The sequence below is a fragment of the Sebastes umbrosus genome, chromosome 11, assembly GCF_015220745.1.
Source record: "Sebastes umbrosus isolate fSebUmb1 chromosome 11, fSebUmb1.pri, whole genome shotgun sequence".
NCBI lineage: Eukaryota > Metazoa > Chordata > Actinopteri > Perciformes > Sebastidae > Sebastes > Sebastes umbrosus.
In genome coordinates this window covers 24,350,204-24,371,980 of record NC_051279.1, presented here as the reverse complement: position 1 = coordinate 24,371,980, position 21,777 = coordinate 24,350,204, and the positions used below count along the sequence as shown (strand labels likewise).

Genomic DNA, 21,777 nt, shown 5'->3' with positions numbered 1-21,777 from the left:
TAATTCAATATCTAATTATTATCTGAATCAAGTAATTTCTTATGAAATCAACTGATCAATAACGTGAGAAGAAGTGATTTTTTGCTGCTGATTTTATTCAACAGATGGACAAACACGGACATGCAGGTCACATGGTTCATCTGCAGCTACAAAATGCATCATTTTATATTTTGTACAAGTTTCAAATCAACCTTTATATTACTCAGATTTTAAAATAACGTATGTACAGACACAAAGAGAGAGAGGACGAATGCATGTGTTGGTGTAAATGTTGTTTTTGGCTCAAACATTCAGCTGCTAATGAACTGACTTTAGGGGGCGTAAAAAAACTCTCATAGAAATAATATCCATCACGTCTAAAAGCTGAATCAACTCCAGAATCAGATTCATCATTTATATGATGATGAAAAAAAGGTGCTTCACAATTCTTCTTTTAGGGTGCTTTCAAATCAGGGACCCGGGCCCGGATCCGAGTACTCTTGTCAATCGTACTCGGGCACAGTACGAATCAATCGTACCTAATATGAAAACACCCTAAATATCAAATTAGAACTTTTAATTTAATTTGATGGCTAAATGCCAACAAATATGGATTGATGCAGAATATTTAACATAAAAAAAACAATTGAATTTTGGATTTTAACTATCTAATGAATTAATCTTCCTCTACTAATAGTATAATACTAATAATATTAGTGGAGGCTGATCTTTATCTGACACTGGGCACAAAGACCGGCTTTAAACACAATGAAGAGACGAGAAGAAGAAGCAGCTGTGCATCATTCAAATATCAACGTTATGACTGAAGCAGTACAGCCCTACTATATTTACTAGAATTATTTTATTCCCCCTATGAAAAGACTTAATTTCCCTCTCGTCTCCTTTGTGCACCTCTTTTATCTATTGATGCTGTGTAGATATGACGAATTGAGGAACGGGAAGCCGTGAGACTTTAACGGATCATCAGAAGCAGCCAACGGGACGAGGAGGAGTTAATTAATTCAAATTGTAAAGAGCGAACGGAGGATATCACTTCCTGTCTCATACATGTGAATCACACAATTGTCTGTAAGCTGTGTGTTTGTGTTGGCGTGTCGTTGGCGTGTCTTCACTTCCACACTTTGACGATGCCGTCTCTGGACGAGGTGACGATGAAGCCCTGTGTCGTCTGAAAGGTGGCGATGTCAGTGATGATGTCATGGTGTCCCACAGGGAGGGATTCTGGGCCACGGCGAGGCGAGTCCTCTACGACACCGCTCTTCTGTTTACTGTGGATCTCCTGCAGACATTAAAGGGTTAATAACACACCTACACACCAACTGCAGGCACTAAATATTGAGTTAACGCCATAATAAATCGTTAATACAAATTTATTTTAAAGTCACTAATTTCTTTAACGCAACCAATATTTGGAGGTTGTAGGGGGCTCAGTTTTAAAGTTAAAAAGCCCAAAACCAAGAGGGCGACAGCCAAAACCAACCATGTCATACTAGATTGACCTCTGACCTCCAGATATGTGAATGAAATGGGTTCTATGTCCCCTTACAGACATGCCCACTTTATGATAATCACATGCAGTTTGGGGCAAGTCATAGTCAAGTCAGCACACTGACACCCTGACAGCTGTTGTTGCCTGTTGGGCTGCAGTTTGCCATGTTATGATTTGAGCATATTTTTATGCTAAATGCAGTACCTGTGAGGGTTTCTGGACAATATCTGTCATTGTTTCGTGTTGTTAATTGATTTACAATAATAAACATATACATATGTTGCATAAAGCAGCATATTTGTCCACTCCCATGTTGATAAGAGTATTAAATACTTGACAAATCTCCCTGTAAGGTACATTTTGAGCAGATAAAAAAATGTGAGATTAATCGTGATTAACTATATTAATCGATTGACAGCCCTAAAATCAATATTCCACTAATATTCATGTTTACATATTTGATATAAGTAGTTGACTTTCTTTTCTTTAGGCCATGCATCTCCCCTGCAGCCTAACAGACTGTTGGTTAGCTGGTTTGAGACGCTCACCTGTACGACTTCAGTTCCTTCAATGATCTTCCTGCTGTAGAGGACCGACGGACAGTGCAGCGAGTCATTGGCTCCTCCCGCCACGATGTACGACCTCTCAGGATACGCCAGGTCCCAGAACCTGAACACCACAAAACTCAACTATTAGTACTGTCATTTGAAACACATGAACCAGTGTTCTCTTGATAATGAATCTGCTGTCTGATTAAAGTCAGGGCTTCTAATCATTCAGCCTTCACCTGGTTTTATACCGTGTGTCCTCAGTGGTTAATGAGAGGAGGAGGAGGCTGAACTCTGTCAGTCACTGAACAAACTTTCTCCTGATCTGTTGATGCTGTTTGACACATCTGAACCACAGCGAGCAGCTATTTTAAGCTATTAAGTTTAGTGTCACATGCTGAACACAGATGCTAACGGAGGCTCTGTTTACTTGTTTGTACATCATGTCAATACCGAGGTTCATGAAGCAGGATGACTCTGGTTCCTATTAGACTGAAGAAATAAAAATAAGTCAACTTTTATCACCGTCTGCTGTCTACAAACAGAAACAACAATCCCTAACGCTGTGTTCAGACCGAGAGTGAAGTGAAGCAAGTTAAACCGCCGGTATCATTCGTGTTCATTCACTCTGGACGCTCCGGAGAGGAGGAGGAGCTTGTCTCCATAGACACCAACAACTTTTCTTTCCTCCATTTGTAGATTTGATCATTGTGCTTTCACAAAATATTTACACAATGAGATATTAAAGGGAAATTAAAGAACAGCTAGAAAAAAATCACTTTACTGTGAAAAGACAACACTTACTGTATGTCATATTACCATATCCAACACCTAAGATGATATTTAGTGTCATATCACGATATTGATATAATATCGTGATATTGCCCATCTCTAGTGTAAATTTGCGTCTATTCGCCTCTTTGGATGTTACATATTAATTCTGAGCCTTCAGTGATGGTGCGGTGAGTTGATGTGGTTCAGACCTGATCCTCATGTCAGATCCAGCAGTCAGCAGCAGAGGGTTCCCGTCAGCAGGACTGCAGTAGATCCCATGAACGCTGTGAGGAGACGGCTGCAAAACAAACACAACAGTGACATCGTCACCTTTTAGGTTGATTTTAGTGTAACTGATCAACACAATCATGATCACGGCCAAAAACCGAGATTGAGACGGCCAAAAACCGAGATGGCAACGGCCACAAACACCTACCTGCATCTCAGAGAGGGGAGGGGCGGAGCTCGCCCACAGGGTGAATTTCCGATCGCCAGTCTCCATGTCCCACATCGACACTTCGTTATTCCCCTGGACAGCTGAGAGACAGACAGACGTGATCAATCAAACCCAGACGATCCTCTGATCATCTCTCTCAAACTACAGTTATATTAGATGATGTAATCTATAGTAAATATGACATCATCATTTCTCCTCGTCTCACCTGCGATGACAGATGATTGGTAGAGCGGATGCATCAGCAATCGTCTGATTCGTGCTCGGGCCGGGTGGGAGTGGTTTGAGATGGGCAGCTGGAACCGCATATCCCAGCAGGCCATGGTGCCGCTGCTGGTCCCTGTGGAGGAAACAGGAAGTTGTGATGCAGCAGGATTTTCACAATTTCACCTAAAAATACAGATTTTTACTAAAACAGTTGTAGTCGTATTATAGGCGGGTTTTCATCTACAGTCTGTGTTTGAACATTTTAATGTTTTCAGAATAACAAGTTTTAAATGTATAATTCATATTTTACTCTGCCACCATGTTAAGGTTTTATAGAAACTTCAGTAAAACCATCAGATTACGGTTGATGTAGGGATTATCTCACTGACATAATGCATTACCAAACCATCACAATTAATTATATTAGACTGGATTTGTTCATGTTATATTGAATACAGGTACATTCATTAAATTGACTTATGTAGTGGGACCATATTTGGACCTAAACCTGATGATACTTGTATACGTTGTTTGAAGTAAAGAACGGGTCAACGTGACCTCACTATGGTGGTTTACAGCTGAAACTGGTCCTCACAGAGATAGTAACACAGACCTAAGCAGAGCCAGCATTGGTGCATGTCGACGGTGAAGGAGGTGATGAGGCCGAGGCGGAGGTCGTGGCGCAGCGTCCAGGCGTTGGAGTTGGAGCGAAGGTCCCAGCCGACCAGCGAGCCGTTGACGGTGGCGTACGCCAGCACCGACTGGGCCCCCGAGTTAAAATGGTGGATGTCGACCGCACAGCCGTCCTCCTGCAGGTCCAGAGACCTGAGAGGAAGGACGCAGACAATGATGAGACGCGTGGTCATCAGGACGGAGGTTTACCTGTAGGGGGGGGGCTCAGTTACCTGGTCTGGAACGGCTGCACTTTGGGAGATTTTGGCGGTTTGTTGGCTTCGACTGCCAGCAGCTGGATGGATCCGTTATCTGAGGCCACCGCCAAGTAATGTGACCCCTGACAGAAGGTCAATGTCTTCACGTGACCGCCGATACGAGAATAAGTCAACACCGACCTGCAGGAGCACACAACAGGTTAACATCCGGTCCAGGAGAACATCTGAGGTCTGCTACAGGTGAGGTTCATTATTCTGGATTCATTAATTTAATCCATGAACGTTTCAGAAGGTCCGTATACAGAATGATTTAACCATCCCATAAACCACTGTGACTGAATAGTCAGATATCAATAACATTAAATTATTATTGATATTTGAATGAATAGTTAGATAATAATGTTAAATTATTATTAATAATTGAATGACTAGTTAGATATCTAAAGCAGACTCATGAAGACTTTGATACAGCTCATAAATATGTACATATGGGATAATGTATAGCTAGCGGGTCATTGTTGTGAAAGAATCTATACATAGCAACGGTTTGCTATACATAGCAATGGTCTGCTATACATAGCAACGGTCTGCTATACATAGCAACAGTTTGCTATACATAGCAATGGTCTGCTATACATAGCAACGATTTGTTATACATAGCAATGGTCTGCTATACATAGCAACGGTCTGCTATACATAGCAACAGTCTGCTATACATAGCAACAGTCTGCTATAAAGACATAACAGACCGTAGAACGCCATGATTAACCAATCAGAATCGAGTATTCAACAATGCCGAGTAAGAAATACAGATAATAAACTGTGTTAAGTTGACCGCTGGACGTTATCAGCAGGTGACCTTCTAGAACTTCCAGTAACTGACAGGTGTGACTGGTCATCTAGTGGTTCAGTACCGTGGTGTCTGGTGACTGGTCTCACCTGGTGGTCGTGGTCTTTCCCTCCATCTTCTGACTGTCCCACACTTTAACGGTGCCGTCGTTGGACGCCGTGGCGAAGATGGAGTGTTCGTCCGAGACTCTGATGCGGTTCACAGCAGCTTTGTGTTCGTGGAGATGAGCGACCAGCAGCCCTTTAGGGTGCCACCCTGAAACACACAGGTACAGATCTGGAGGGTTAATATCAGCTGGAACCAGTAAAATCACAGTTTAGTTCCTGTTCAACCTGATCACATGTGGAGGGATCGGACTCAATACAACAGACGGAAGACAAACAATAACAAACACGGACAGAAGATCGGTTTGTCTTTAACAGAAAGGTCCTGTTTCGAATCTGTCATTCTACACATGAAGAGCAGTTTATAATAAATAAGCGTGTTGTTGTAGGTGCTGTTACAACGTTTATCTAATTCTTTATGTTTTTATTGAACAGAGACCATCCAGATCAATAATCAATATTCAGATCAGTAATGCAGCAGCTGTAACGTATATGTACATACAGGCGTCTAGCTGGAGATAATGTCAGGATTATTAAACATATAAAACATATAAAAACCTGCATTAACCCTTCACATAATCACTTCCATCTTAATCAGACTTTAATTCATTAACTAATGAGTAGATCAATAGAAAAAACACAACAGATACAACACACTGTATACATGGGACTGTGTGTGTGTGTGTGTGTATTGAAAAGTGCGTGTTGTAGGTGTATTGTAGGTTACCAGGCGGCGGCGGCCGACTCTCCCACTCGGCGCTCTCCATCATCTGTTTGGCCATGCGCTCGGCGCTGCACTGCTCCCTCTTCTGCTGCACCAGCTGCTGCAGCTCCGCCTTGCAGGTGTTGATGCGCCGCTGGTAGGCGGCGCCGCTCGCCACCGACTGCAGCACGGGCACAGACGGGGCCGCGGCGCTCTTCCTGGTCTGACTCGCCGGCCCATCTGTGGCCTGCAAACACATCATCTCCTTATTTTAGTCACTCTGATGATGGTCAAAGGACATTAGAGGCTCCGCTTCATTGCAAAGATCTGATCTAGTTTCAGCTTTTACAACTCAAAGCTTCTATGTGAAAAACAGGAACATCTCAATAATCAGAAATCACCACAAGTTTCTTATTTTGAAATCAATTTAGATTATTCACTATCTGTTAAATAAAAAAGATCAATCTACACATTGAGTTTAGAAACACACACTCACTGAATTACATTAGTTTTTATACAGTATGTTGTTGATACACAGGACCAAACCTGATCTCACTGATAAAACAATCATCATTCATCACATTCAGAGGCTCTGAGAGGAAACTGGGCTCAGATTCAGACTCCAGGTCAGAGAGACATGAAGACGCTCAGCGTGGCGGTAAATAAAAACCACATGAACCGTCTGAGCCTTCAGCCAGCTAAATAAACACCAGTCAAGCATTCACTAAAGACCCAGACACACCATGCCGACATCAGAGAACTAGCAGCGATGAAGGCCGACTGTTACGTCGCCTCATGTCGCCTTTGTCGCCTTTGTCTTGTTGATTGAATAGTCAATGTTGTTGTTGTATTTCCTGATGTTGTTTGTCTGCTACTGACCAATGCTTGAGTACTAGTATGCATATTTTTGATGTAGTACTTGTTAAATGTAAAGCTTGTTGTGATTGTGTGCCTGTCTGCATTTCTTTTATGTAACGCTTGTAACGCTTGACACGTACAGTATGTAACACTTGTCGTCGCGTGTAATACTTGTCATCGTGGGTAACGCTTTTCGTCGAACGCAACGCTTGTCGTCGTACGTAACGCTTTTCGGCGTATGTAACGTTTTTCGCCGTACATAACGCTCATCACGTATGCCAATACTGTCCTTTCAACTTTTGATATTTCTTTTTCCCCCCTCCCTCAAGAGGCTTTGCCTTTTTCCAGGCTGTCATTGCCAATAAGAATTTGTTCTTAATTGACTTCCCTGGTTAAATAAAAACAAATAAATGTGGAGCGGCTACAACAACCCATTAAAACTGTCTATAAAACCTACACTGTGAGCTCTGTTACGTTTTATACATTTATTTTACTAGTCTTTTACCAGCTTTATAATAACCAATATTAATAAATGCTTAATTGATGGTTGATTAATGATAATTAATAATGTTTGTTTACTAATTATTAGTAAAGCTGTATTTTAGATTATTTTATCATTAGTTTGTGCAACAACAATAAACTGTTAAAATAACAAATTATAGCATTACTAATAATTATTAAACATTAATTATAATGTCATTATTTGCTAACACTATAATAACTACTAACGAAAGTTACATTATCAGTATCAGTATACCACTTCTTGGTGATGGTGCCTATACAGTGTTGTGGTGTTGGTGTGAATGTGCCCGTGGCCGTACAGCACCGGTACGTGATGGCGTTACCGTGGCGGGCTGCTGGGCCGACGGCGGCTCCTGAGACCCAAACATGCTCTTCCACTCCTCGTTCATGGTGGAGTCCTGCTTCGTGTGCTTCCTCGCTGCAGGACAAATAAACACAACAGGTACATCAGGACAGGATGTTGAGGACACGTTTTCTTATCACGTGATCGGCAGATGTTGACACTGCTGGACTCCAGCTCTGGGTCAAGAGTCTTCATTTAGGAACAGATTGAGTGAATAAAACAACTGTAAGTTGATATTTTAGAAAACTGTGATGAGAGTAGAGTGAACCGGAGGACTGTCAGATGTTCAGAGAGCACAAAGAGAAAATGATTAATGGTGGAGATTAGAAAGGAACGTCTCCCCCAGGCGGTAATTTACTCTGCTGACTTCCAGAGAAAAACATCTGGAGCACAGAGCTGGTCGTGATCTGCTCATCCTGATGCACACAGCTGGATTCACACCCAGACAGAAGCTTTAATAACCAGCTCTGTGTTAGTCTTGACTTTAACTGCAGCTCACTAACAACCTCGGATCTCATTCAACCCGTTAGGTTAATATGACCACATGTGCTTTTCTCTAGCGCCATCCTCAGGACTAACTCTCGGGCTAATGATGACTTCATTACTCTAGCAGAAAGATTCATCACTCAACATGACAATCTGACTGAGTCTGTCTCAACTCCATCATAAAAGCAGGTTGTCCAACAAACTGGCAACCACTAGTTGTGAAGTGAATGTGATGGAACGGAGGAAGGAGACATCTAGAGGCTGAATGTTATCACTGTTATCAACAGACCATTAAAGGAGCAGTGTGGAGGATTTAGTGCATCTAGTGGAGAGGTTGCAGACTGCTCCTCTACGTTGACTCTGGTATTTGTGGCCAGTTTAAATTCAAGAGAAATGTTAGACATTAAAGGCTCCATGAAACAGCTCTGAAATCAGACTTTTCTTCTATAAACCTCAATATGAAACTTAAGATGACAGGAGGAGGCTGACCGGGTCGACCCAGCATCTGTCTGGACGTAGGGGCTCATGATAATTCCACAGAAAACAATCACAGCTCTGAGAATGACTGAAGTAAGTTTGTTGACAGGATTTGGGCGTCCGATGAGACAGCCGATGAGGAAGCAGCAACATGAGGTAACAACATGGAGGAAGGCATTTTTAATTTCACGAAAAGTTTGGTACTTTCAAAGCTAGCGTGCAGCTTCAAACTAAAATCACATGATACTAAACACCAGACGCTGCAGCAATGCACTCTGGGAAATAAATACAAAAAACATTTAAACATGAAACAGAAAGCTGAAGAAGAGACAACGCCGTGCAGACATGAAGTGTGTTATAGTGCCAATCAGGATGTGGATTACCTCTCTTGTCCTCGGGCTCAGCTTTGGGTTTAACCAGGTCCACTTGGCGGCCGGTGATGCCGAGCGTGGCCAGGTCGATGACGCCGGTCTGAGCCGCCTCCCCCAGGTGACTCTGCTCGCCCATGTTGGCTTTGGCCTTGTTGGATTTCAGCATGAAGTCTTTGAGCGCCAGCAGCTTGTCCTCCTCGGCCTCGGTCATCCCCTGACACAACATAACCAGAGAGAGACCAGAGGTAGGATCAGGAAACAGGACAGAAGATAACCAGAGACCAGAGGTAGGATCAGGAAACAGGACAGAAGATAACCAGAGAGGATCAGACGTCTTCTTCTTCTCTTTAACTTCAACCATATATAAACATTCATGTTCAGACTCAACCAGCAGTGAATGTGTCCTGATATCAGTGAGCCTCACTGTGCTCCTTCATCACCACCATCATCATCACACTGTAGTTTATTTCACACATCATCCTGTGACAATAACACTCACTACAGCACCACATGTGGATTCACGGGTTGGCAGGTATGTTACACATGGAGAATCCTTGAGTGCAGACTTTGTCTCATCTGTGTAGACAGAGTGAATCTGTGAATAAGGCTGTGAAGGCAGTTTGTGTGGCTGTATAATGTTTCACAGAATGTGGTTTTTCCTCAGAACTTCAGTGAATGTGGCTGCCTGTGAGGCGCTCTGCTCTCCAGATGGAGCTATTACTAAAACTGCTACCCCCCTTCTCCTGTTAGATCTGGAATCACTTTACAAATCGTTTCTAAAGAAACGTTCTGGCCTCGAGGTTTAATTCTGAAGAAGTCTTTATGGTCCTCCAGAGTCCGAGACCCTCATGTGGGAGTCTGAGTCAGCGTCCGTGTGTTTTTAACATTTATCTGTAATGTTGAACCAGAGATAACACTTTGGTTTGGAGCTCTCCTCCTCAGCTTCACCCTCTCAGCTGTTGAAAACCTCTTTGTTTCTGCTAATGGTAAAGGCCAGGATATAGGCGAATACAGGTTGTCATTGAAGTAGGCTATCACTGCTGTGGCAACTCATGTACAACACTGAAACCAAGAAGGCAATGGCCAAAAATCAAGATGGTGACGGTCAAAAACCATGGTGGTGACGGTCAAAAAACAAGAACGAGTATCTTAATTATATTACATTAAACTGAGACAAAGCAGCTCATCCTCCTTTTACCAGCGCTACCTGCAGACAGCCAATCACATCAGGAGGAAGGACTGACACTGATGGAGGACAGGAGGACAGGAGGACAGGAGGACAGGAGGAAAGAGGACAGGAGGAAAGAGGACAGGAGGAAGGACCTTAGAGGTCATTGCCTAACCTTAACTATTAGTGGTCATCTAATCAGACCTTAACCAGAACCAGAGAAACCAGAGTTTCAGAAACTGTAGGGTACCATCTAGACACAACCTCAAGTCGGTACAACAAATATAAAGCCTGTTTTAAGAACATGTGAGACAATGAAATACAACCCAGGAAGTCCTGAGGACTAAAACTTGACGCAGTTTGAGGTTTAAACATTTGGAAGAAATCGGTGGATTTGACACGTTATTTATTCAAATTTAATTAAAGAATTGAGCGCTGCAGATGCTGTTTGCTGTTGTGGTTGTAAACTGGCAGCCTGCACGCACTTAACAACAACAACACCGTCCCAGACAGACACCCCCCCCACTGCCAACCTTTCATAACACCAGATGGAACTATTTCAGTGCAGCGTGGGAAATCTGTGGCACAACTTCACTGGAAATCTGTGCATGACAACTTTACCAACAACAGGATAAAACTGTGGTTCACTGCCCCCCCCCCCCCATCCTCCCCCTCCCCCCTTCTGGTTTAAAACCACCTTTGATCTTCACTGAGGGCACAAATAGGATCTAGTCCCTCTGTGGTGTTCAGGCTGTTTGTTACGGTGTCTTTCAAACCACGTACTTATTACATATACATGTCAGTTGTGTCTAAACAGAGACGAGCAGAGGAGCTGAATGGCTTGTTGATTCAAATAGACGCTGTGATCAGCAGATACATGTGCCAGAAATCCTGATGGGAGCACCTTTTGACGTCCAACTGAAACTTAATTTGAAAGTTAGCTAAACAGGAAATGTGTTATTCTGGTTGTTTTTCTTGACCCGTCATCAGCCAGTAACACTCAGGTCATTTTAAAAAAAAAGAAAAAGAATTTGGTATAAATGCCGTTATTTTTTCATGCTAAAGGTTAAAACATGATTTTGGTTAAACATCACACACATTTTCTCTTTTCTTTGCTGCTGATTAAACTGTGGAAGTGAAAACTGATTATTATTATACTCTGATAATTATCTTTAGTGCAGATCTGTATCCGTCAGCAGCTGAGAAGAGGTGATAAACAGACTGCCAGCAACCCGGCGGGTCCATCAGTCACTTCACTGATTACACAAACACAACCTTCAAACATAAGAACAAATCCAACCAGTTTCTCAGCACGGCTGGCTTCTCCTCAACTTCAGGGACCTCAAAATCACCCAAAACCAGCTAACTGAATATTAATCAGGTTGGGAAGCACATTCTGCTGAACTTCTTTGGTAAAAATCACTCTTGTTCCTCAACTTTCTCAGATAATAATAAGCTTGTTTAGCATTAAAGGAGGCTGCTTATTAAAAAGATTGTTGCTCAGATGTGAGTGTGTGAATGCTTTGTCCATTCAGTGGTCAACATGGAGGAGCGACATTGAGGAGCGACATTGAGGAGCGACATGGAGGAGGGACATTGAGGAGCGACATGGAGGAGGGACATGGAGGAGGGACATGGAGGAGGGACATGGAGGAGAAACACGGAGGAGAAACATGGGGGAGCAAAACATGGAGGAGCACCATGAAGGGGACCCCAAACAACATATCACCAAGAAGTGAAAGTCAATAGTTGGTACCATGTCAGTTGTTCTTTCCTCTCTCTGCTCCCCTGTGTAGATGTGAAGGACTCATTGTAAGTTCTAACCTGTGAGAGCAACTTCTTGAGCAGCTGAGCGATGGCCGGGTCGTCAGGAGTGGGGCATTCTGGGATTGATCCCGCTCGCTTCTTCTGGCGAAGCAGCAGGTGGCGGAAGAGGCTGGCGATGTCTTTGGAGCGCAGAGCGTAGTCGAAGATGGAGCGACTGACCGGCTCCTTCAGCACACTGAGCAGGACCAGCTCCTTATCGATCTGAGGATGACAGGTGAGAGGACAGGTGAGAGGACAGGTGAGGAGGAGGGAGAGAGACAGGTGAGGACAGGTGAGGAGGACAGGTGAGGAGGACAGGTGAGGAGGGCAGGTAAGGAGGAGGGAGAGAGACAGGTGAGGACGACAGGTGAGGACGACAGGTGAGGAGGAGAGGTGAGGAGGAGGACAGGTGAGGAGGAGGACAGGTGAGGAGGAGGGAAAGAGACAGGTGAGGACGACAGGTGAGGAGGAGGACAGGTAAGGTGGGCAGGTGAGGAGGAGAGGTAGGGGGGGAGGAGGACAGGTGAGGAGGGCATGTGGACGATAGGTGAGGAGGGAGCACAGGTGATGAGGGCAGGTGAGGATGACAGGTGAGGAGGGAGGACAGGTGATGAGGGCAGGTGAGGATGACAGGTGAGGAGGGAGGGCAGGTGATGAGGGCAGGTGAGGATGACAGGTGAGGAGGGAAGACAGGTGATGAGGGCAGGTGATGAGGGCAGGTGAGGATGACAGGTGAGGAGGGAGGACAGGTGATGAGGGCAGGTGAGGATGACAGGTGAGGAGAGAGGGCAGGTGATGAGGGCAGGTGAGGACGACAGTTGAGGAGGGCAGGTGAGAAGGAGAGGTGAGGAGGAGGAGGACAGGTGAGGAGGGCAGGTGAGGACGACAGGTGAGGAGGGAGGACAGGTGATGAGGGCAGGTTAAGATGACAGGTGAGGAGGGAGGACAGGTGATGAGGGCAGGTTAAGATGACAGGTGAGGAGGGAGGACAGGTGATGAGGAGGAGGAGGAAGACTCACCTGGATGATGGGCTGGGTGATGAAGGGGTTGAGGTGGGGCATCAGTTTACAGTAGACGTCGGCCACGTTGAGGTGCTGAGCGATGACGGTGATGAAGCCCACCGCCCCGTAACGAATCCACAGGTTGGGGTGACACAGGAACGGCGCTACGGCGAGCCAGATGGGACAAATCACACCGTCCAGATTAGTGACATCACTCACTCTGACCTTTGATGGTTGTTGGTGTGAGTATTTACATTATTATTATTATTATTATTATTATTATTATTATTATTATTAATAATAATAATAATAATAATAATAAATCCTCTGTTCTGCATTTGATCTACTTGTATTATTGTTTTGAAGTATTCTGTATAAATAAAGTTATTATTATGTCTCAGGTGTAAAAGTGAACACTGGTCATTTTATTGTTGGAGCAGCTCATAAAGGATAAAAACAACCATGAAGGTCGGTACTTAAGGTCATGATACTCTTTCAGTGTCGAATCACATGACCAGTACTCACATGACCAGTACACTCACTAACACCCGATACGATCCGTGGGGTTCTCTCTGGTCTTACCGATGTCACTGACGAACTCGTAGATATGAGGTTTCTGCAGCAGACCCAGCTGACACATACAGGTGAGAGAGTTGAGAGCTTTGTAGATGACGAACTCCTCTGTGTCACTGAGACCCTGCTGGAGGAGGGGCTTCAAGATGGAGGAGCTCTGCCAGCCCACGTACGCCGCCACACCTTCAGGACAGGTAGACACAGACCACATCAACAACACACAGTCACCTGGTCTACCTACTAGTACCTGAGCAGGTAGTGAACAGAGTACCCGAGCAGGTAGTGAACAGAGTACCTTAGCAGGTATGTGGTCATGTGATGTAGTGAACTCTGACTATGTCATGTGATGTAGTGAACTCTGACTATGTCATGTGATGTAGTGAGGTCTGACTATAGGCTCGTTCGAGATGAACCAGGCCTGCGCAGAATCGATCACTGGCGATCGCCGCGCAATGCATGCCGGTTAGATTTGTGTCCGACTTGATGCCGACTTGCTCTGACGTCATGCACACGTGGGCAACGATAACCTCACGAGATCGAGGCGGCCGCAGTTTTTAGAGCCAGGCGCCGCAGTTGCTCTCTATCGACTGCAAGACCCAGGGCATCATGTGAAACGCCTGGCTCGCGCCTGATCAAAGAGCTGATTGGCTCTTTGATCAGTAGAAAGTCACAATTTTCTGTGTAATTGTAATATTTAACGCTAGATTGTATTAGTCTCATGTTGTGCAATGAAGGTTTCATCTGTTAAACATATCTTGTGTGGTTGATAATAATAATTATTATAATAATAATGAAGGTTATCTATATATAACGCTTATCAAAACGAGTGCCCATTACAAAGTGCTTTACAAGGTGGACATAAAAATAATAAAGTATAGAATCCAATACCAGATACACGCACATTTCCACATATATTTACAAACAAATATAAATAAATCCCAACGTGGTCTGAAAACTACAAGTGGCCTACAGATCGGATCTAACAGGAAGTACCTTTTTCTGTGACTTCCTGTAATTTCCGTGAAGGCTGCTCGAAACGGCTGGAAACTGCCCGACTTGACCGCAACTTTTAGTCACCACCCCCTGCTGCTACCGCCTGTTCTTCTCGAATGAGCCTTATGTCATGTGTTGTATCAAATTCTGACTATGTCATGTGATGTAGGGAAATCTGACGATGTCATGTGATGTAGTGAACCCTGACGATGTCATGTGATGTAGTGAACCGTGACGATGTCATGTGATGTAGTGAACTCTGACGATGTCAAGTGATGTGTTCTTACCCACGATGCTGTCGAAGAAGGCTCCTCTCAGATGCCAGTCGTTCTTGTCGTTGAGGAAGGTGATCATGTGCGACAGCAGCACGTCGTTAGCTTTCTGCCGGCCGAAGAAGACGCAGAGTCGCGTGATGCCGTTCTCCATCAGCGACTGTTTGACGATGTTCTCCGAGTCGCTCAGCAGCGTCACCACTTTCTGCTGCACCATCTCATGCAGCGCCTGCAGCTCTGGAGACGGACGGCGGGTTTGTTACTCAGATAAACTCTTCTGAGCAGCAGGAATGAGTCAGCTCTGAGTGTTTCTGTACCTGAGTCGTAGTTTTCGTTGGGGTGGAGTATTTCCTCCGTCTCCTCTCCGCACACGTCCTGCTCCGTGTTCACGTTGTTTTCCTGAACCAGCTCCAGGAAACGCAGAGCGCTCTCTGCCAGATGAGCGATATTCTCTAAACATCACCATAAAGACGAGAAGAGAGAAAAAGGCCTAAAACAACACCACTGAACTTTAAAGGCAGATGCCAACGTCTGGATTTAATTTAGAGTTTTAAAATATGTGATAAAGATAAATCAGCTGATATTCATTTCCTTCCATTTGTTATTTAAAGAATTGTGACCAAGATGTGTTCTGAATGTATCACAGTGTAAAAATAAACATGTCAGCGTTCTCTGGTAAACAAACTATGTGATGAAGTCTAAATGAACTATGTTTAAACTTACATTTAGTGCATTCCTTTGTTGCGGTCATGAACCCAAACTATGTGATTTTCCTCTTTTAGCCAGGTCTCAGCACCACAGTAGCTCTAGTAGAATTTAAGAGCACTGTAATACCATTCTGACAAATTCAAATATTCTACAAGTCTTGTGTTGTATTTTTATGCCTTTTATTTCCTCTGAATTAAGCCTGATAACGTTTTATTTTTTAATTTAAACTACATTTCCGTGTTCTGCTTTGAGTAAACATTTCATTTCAAACCCTTAGAGCTTCAGTTTTTGGCATCATTGAGCAAAAATTCCATAATAACCTTTCAGCATATTGTAATTCGAGTGTTCTGAGAGAAAACTAGACTTCCGCACCTCATCATGGCTCTGTTTTCAGGCTTTAGAAAATCTAGTCCTGTGACGGGAAACTTTGACCGATCACAGGTCATTTCAGAGAGAGAGCATTCCAATTGGCTGTGCTCTGGCTGGTGGGCGGTGCTTGGTATTTCCTCAACAGATCTCAACATGGCTGCCGGGTCACAAACTTTCTCATTTTACAGCTAAACAGTACACTACAAGATGTTTCTGAGAACATTTGAGGAGAGAAATAGACATTACAGTAACAGAATACTGATTCATATTTGATCAGCGCTGCCTAGTTTGACGGAGTTGGTGAGTGATTGACAGCTGCTCAGAGGCAGCAGACTCTAGATCAGCTCTGATTGGTTGTTTTCCTCCGATCTGTGAAATCTTCCAGATGCCATTAGGAGCCCCGGAGGACCCAATCTTTTTCAGGACATAGTGACCATTTTATAAAAATAACTTTTTTTTAAATCATATTTGCTCCATTTCTACCCACTGCTGCTGCTTTAAGCCAGATATAGTTGTTATTTTTGAATTTTTCCTTTTGAAGTAAACATGTTATTATGAACCCTAGAATCCACCAACCTGCGTATGCCAGCCTGACGATGGTGGCGTCGTCCTGGGCGAGGTGGGCGATGCCAGGCAGAATGTACTCTGGGTAGATGTTGACGTCGTTCCTCGGCACCTCCTTCACCAGCGCCAGCACTTTGGCCAGCGTGCGCACGGCCTGAGCGCGTACGCGAGGCACGGGGTCGTTGCAGAAGTGCAGCAGGTAGGGCGTGATGCGGTCCAGCAGGATGTCGACGCCGAGCCGCGGAGCCAGGTGCAAGATGAGCTCCAACGCCGCCAGCTTGGAGTCGCAGGAGTGCAGCGTCTGCAGGCAGGAAGAGATGACGGACACCAGCACCATGAGGCCCTGCTCCTCCCTGGAGCTCAGCACGACGTCGCTGCCGTCCGGAGACAAAGACAAGGAGGAAGAGGAGCCTGGAGGAGAAACAGGTTGTTATTTTAGTAAAAAACGGTCATCATTGTGTAACCACCGGGGTGTTCCTCTTCTCACCTCCTCCTCGCAGGTTGTGCAGGATGTTGTCCAGGTCTTTGCGGATGACAAGGACTCGCTCGTCGGCGGACTGGAAGGTCTCTTTGGCGAACTGAGCCATGTAGGGCTGCAGGAAGGTGTAGAAGATGTCGGGGAAGGCTTTCCCTCTCTGCTGCTTCAGATACTCCTCTGCTGTCAGACGCCTCTCTGGCTCTCTCTGCACCATCTGAACCACCTGAGACAGGAAAGGAATTCATTGGTACCAACCATGTCATACTAACTTGTCATGAAGGAGGTTAAATAACGCTCCAAACTTACGCTAAATTTTGGCGAGGAAAAATTGTCATGTCCATTTGCAAAGGGGTCCTTTGACCTCTGACCTCCAGCTATGTGAATGAAAATGGGTTCTATGGGTACCCACGAGTCTCCCCTTTACAGACATGTCCACTTTATGATAATCACATGCAGTTTGGGGCAAGTCATAGTCAAGTCAGCACACTGACACACTGACAGCTGTTGTTGCCTGTTGGGCTGCAATTTGCCATGTTATGATTTGAGAATATGTTTTATGCTAAATGCAGTACCTGTTAAGAGTATTAAATACTTGACAAATCTCCCTTTAAGGTACATTTTGAACAGATAAAAAATGTGTGATCAATTTATAATTAGCACTAATAAAATGACATATAAATTATATAAAATAATAACATTTTATCCATATAGCCAAACCCTAACCCCAAATATGTCTGCGTGTGTGTTTATGTTCAGTATTACAGACCAAACCAGCCTCCATTAGATATAACAGACTGTAGATCTCTGTAGGATATAATGATGATCTGCTGTATAAATAAAATCAGCCGTCAGTGATGATTACCAGCTCCCGGATGCTCCGGTCCTCGATCTTCTTGAGGACGTGCTCCGTCTGGAAGTGTCCTTTACGATACGCCAGCAGCTGGGACAGGTCGAACAGAGGGACGCCTTCCGTGAAGAGCTCCGCTATTACACAGCCTGAAAACACAAACACAGATACTCACTGTTCTAGTCCTTTAAATAGAAACCAGTAAAGGTCTCCCTCCCGTGTACCAAGCATGTAGCAGAACTACACGTGGTCAGCGTGAAAACATGAATGTTCCTCTCTAAAGCTGCTGTCAGAGTAGTGTAGGTCAGCTTCTCTCAACCACTGGGACTCAGAGTGCCATCTAGTGGTCATGCAACACAGAAAATGAGCCGAACAAAGTTGTCGCTAATCTGGCGATAGCACTGTGCTTTCCTAAATGAAAAAGTTATACACATCAGTGCAACCACTGTAAAAAGTTAGTCTGGAGCCCTGATGGGCTATTTATTACACATGTAGAAAATGATTCAGGTGTTTCCTCAGCATTCAGTTCATTTCTGTGTAGCTGCAGTAGAAGTGATCATCAGGAGTCCGATCATCAGTCGAGTTCCTGCTGATCATGGTTTTATCTGTGATGATCTAAAGTGTGATATGTGGTTACCTGCAGAGAAGATGTCCATGGCCTGTCTGAGCTCCCCTCTGCTCCTCTGGTTGTTGTTGGTCAGGTCCACCAGCGGCGTGTTCTGGTCGCTCTCCGTGGTGAACATGCTTCCATCCACGAACCTCTCTGGAGCAATGTAGCACGTCCTCCGCCTGGACGTGTCGAAGAAGTAGTTGAAGTCAGCGGGGTTGTCCTCGGGGAGATACGTGGGCTTGAAGCTGGCGAAGTCGGTGAGCAGCACCCAGTTCCAGCTGGTCACCATCACATTCTCTGTCTTTATGTCGCCGTGGCGGACGCCGGCTTTGTGCGCCTGGTCGACGGCGTTGAGGATCTGGAAGGCCAGCCAGCGCTTCTCCACGTTATTGAGGAAGGGCCGGGTGCTGATGCGGTCGTACAAGTTGTCCCGGACGTACTGACGGAACAAGATGGCTGCCTTCTCAGTCAGGGAGGTTTTCTGGAAGGGCAGGCAGTTCTGGCAGGAGTGCAGTCGGATCTTCAGCTCCTCCAGCTCCTGTTTGTAGCTGGTCAGCGGCAGTGACGGGTCCTGGATGGCGAACACTTTGACCACCACTAAGCCCTCGCGGTGTTTGGCCCGGGCCACCTTGAAGAAGCGGGTGCTGCCCAGACTCTTATCGTACTCATGGTCGTGGATGTCTGAAAAGTAGCTGTCCACAGACAGGATCTGTGAGGGGGCGATCCCCGCCAGCTGGTTCCCCATTACGCCGCAACACGGTGGTGTCTGTGAAAGAGTCAGAGTACAGACCAGTAAACAGACCAGTTAACAGTAAACGGACCGGTATACGGACCAGTAAACAGAACCAGTAAACAGACCAGTTAACAGAACCAGTTAACAGAACCAGTAAACAGAACCAGTAAACAGACCAGTTAACAGAGCCAGTTAACAGAGCCAGTTAACAGACCAGTTAAAGCTGGTTTCCTGTGGTTCTGCTGCTGTTTCCTCTGATTTACTGGAACCAACTTCAGGCTCTGATCACATGATACTGTATGTAGTTACTATGTACTACTACTACTACTACCACTATTACTACTACTACTACTACTAATGTAGTTACAGATACACTGTAAAAATACTCTGTTAGAGTAAAAGTAATAATACCACAATGTAAAAATACTCTTTTATGGTAAAAGTACTAATACTACAGTGTAAAATACTCTGTTAAGGTAGAAGTACTAACACCACACTGTGAAATACTCTGTTACAGTAAAAGTATTTATTCCACACTGTAAAAATATTCTGTTAAGGTAAAAATACTAATACCACACTGTAAAAATACTCTGCTAAGGTAAAAGTACTATTACCACAGTGAAAAATACTCTGTTAATGTAAAAGTACTATTACCACAGTGTAAAATACTCTGTTAATGTAAAAGTACTATTACCACAGTGTAAAATACTCTGTTATGGTAAAAGTACTATCACCACAGTGTAAAATACTCTGTTATGGTAAAAGTACTTATACCTCATTGTAAATATACTCTGTCATAGTTAAAGTACTAATACAACACTGTAAAAATACTCTGTTAAGGTAGAAGTACTAACACCACACTGTGAAATACTCTGTTACAGTAAAAGTATTTATTCCACACTGTAAAAATACTCATTTAAGGTAAAAGTACTACTACACAGTGTAAAGCACTATGTAGTAGTACATCTTGGGAGTAAACCAGAGTCATGTGATTGAGCTCAGCTCTCTGATAATGCTAATATAGCATGCTAGCTCACCGTTAATAACTGTTTCCGTTAAACACTAACCATCAATGTCCCGTTAGAAACGGTGTAAACGTGCTGTAACTATACAGGTAAAGTTACCAGTTCAACCCGACATGTAAAGTGACCAGCAGCGGTTATAATCATCATTATTATTGTTGTTATTACCAGCAGCTGTTGACAGGACCCGTGTTGATGTTCAGCAGGCTAGCAGCGAGCAGTGGACGGTGCTAACGGATGCTAACAGATGCTAAACGGTAACAAACGGTAACAAACTGTAGCCTGACCGCGCAGTAACCGTCTTCATGTCGTCTGTCGGTCCGGTAGCTCCGACAGACGTCCAACTGTCGTTCCGCCCCGCCGCCGGTGAAACGCCCCGCTGCGGTAAACAGACCGTAACCGTGAATGATAACCGTGAAATCAGCAGCAGCCTGAATCACTCAGCTAGCATGTTGTAGCTGTTTACAGCTGTTGTTGTGGTTCCGGGTCAGACCGGAAACGGAGAAGTTTTTATTTTTATTTTTTTTATTTTATTTTTTTTATTGAAGATAATTAATTTACAAACATGAAGGCATTGTAATCTAAACTCAAAACATACAAGGCACAATTGGATAGGAAAGATTACTTAAATTATAAAAAAATATATAATATCAAAAATAAAAGAGGGGGTAGAAAATAATTCAAAGAACAAAAAAAGAATAAATAGATAAATAAATAAATAATAATAAGACTGCACTCTTCCATAGTAGCTCTAGGGTCATCATCATATAATGTTCAGACACTTCGCATGTTGTCCTTTCATTAGTCTTAAAGCACTAAGATGATTATCCACAACGTCCCTTTTGAAAACAGAAAATAGGGGTTTCATTTTCCTCCATTTGGATGCATGGATGAAAAAAATTGCCAGCAGTATGTTGTGTGTTCAATATCAAGTCAATCTTAATGTCCTACATGTTAATACCAAACACAATATTTTCTCTTGTGAGAGGAGCAAGTAGTTGGATTTTGGTTGACAGCCAGTTATTCAAACCTTCCCAGAAGTCGTCAGCGTCCCTGCTGGTCAATTTACATTAATGCAAAGATTGTCTATTAACATAAGATAAGATAAGATAAGATAAGAAGATGAGTCACTCACACACACACACACATTTTTATAAATAGTTTGATTAAGAAATACTACTTCAATCATCTATTTCTACTATAATTTGTCAATTACATACAGTCATTTCATGGTCAATTTATACGTTTTTATGAATGTCTTGATTGCTCATTAAATCGCTACGGACGCATTCCGAGTTATAAACGTATATGTGTACTAGATATGTGTGTTTATTATTTATATACATTTTATTCAATACGTATTTATTTCACGTTTTTATGTTTTTTATTTTCTAATAATTTTTCTTTATTATTTCAATCATTACTTTGAATGTATTTATTATTTTCATTTACTTATATTATTATTATTATTATTATTATTATGTAATTTAAGTATATTTGAATCAAGGATAGGTTCATTATCAATAATATATCATTACAACATTTTTTTCTATAGTT

At 43.6% G+C, this 21,777-nt stretch overlaps 1 protein-coding gene across 2 annotated transcripts; it reads right to left on the bottom strand.

The window, feature by feature from the left end:
• Window positions 1-74: 74 nt before the first annotated feature.
• pik3r4 (phosphoinositide-3-kinase, regulatory subunit 4) lies at window positions 75-20,699 on the bottom strand. 2 transcript variants are annotated; one of them, XM_037783935.1, is made up of 21 exons: window positions 20,389-20,699; window positions 18,493-19,231; window positions 17,871-18,004; window positions 17,018-17,231; window positions 16,543-16,941; window positions 15,207-15,341; window positions 14,905-15,126; window positions 13,634-13,807; window positions 13,070-13,215; window positions 12,069-12,272; window positions 9,089-9,290; window positions 7,723-7,817; window positions 6,044-6,266; window positions 5,302-5,467; window positions 4,378-4,542; window positions 4,086-4,297; window positions 3,474-3,605; window positions 3,248-3,348; window positions 3,021-3,109; window positions 2,038-2,158; window positions 75-1,279 (listed from the first exon to the last, which is right to left on the bottom strand). In XM_037783935.1, exons 2-21 carry the CDS (start codon window positions 19,208-19,210, stop codon window positions 1,109-1,111), a joined length of 4,023 nt encoding a protein of 1,340 aa, XP_037639863.1. In that variant the 5' UTR covers window positions 19,211-19,231; window positions 20,389-20,699; the 3' UTR covers window positions 75-1,108. The 2 variants fall into 2 exon arrangements, with proteins under 2 accessions (XP_037639863.1, XP_037639864.1); XM_037783936.1 differs by lacking the exon at window positions 20,389-20,699 and adding an exon at window positions 20,236-20,365.
• Window positions 20,700-21,777: the final 1,078 nt, after the last annotated feature.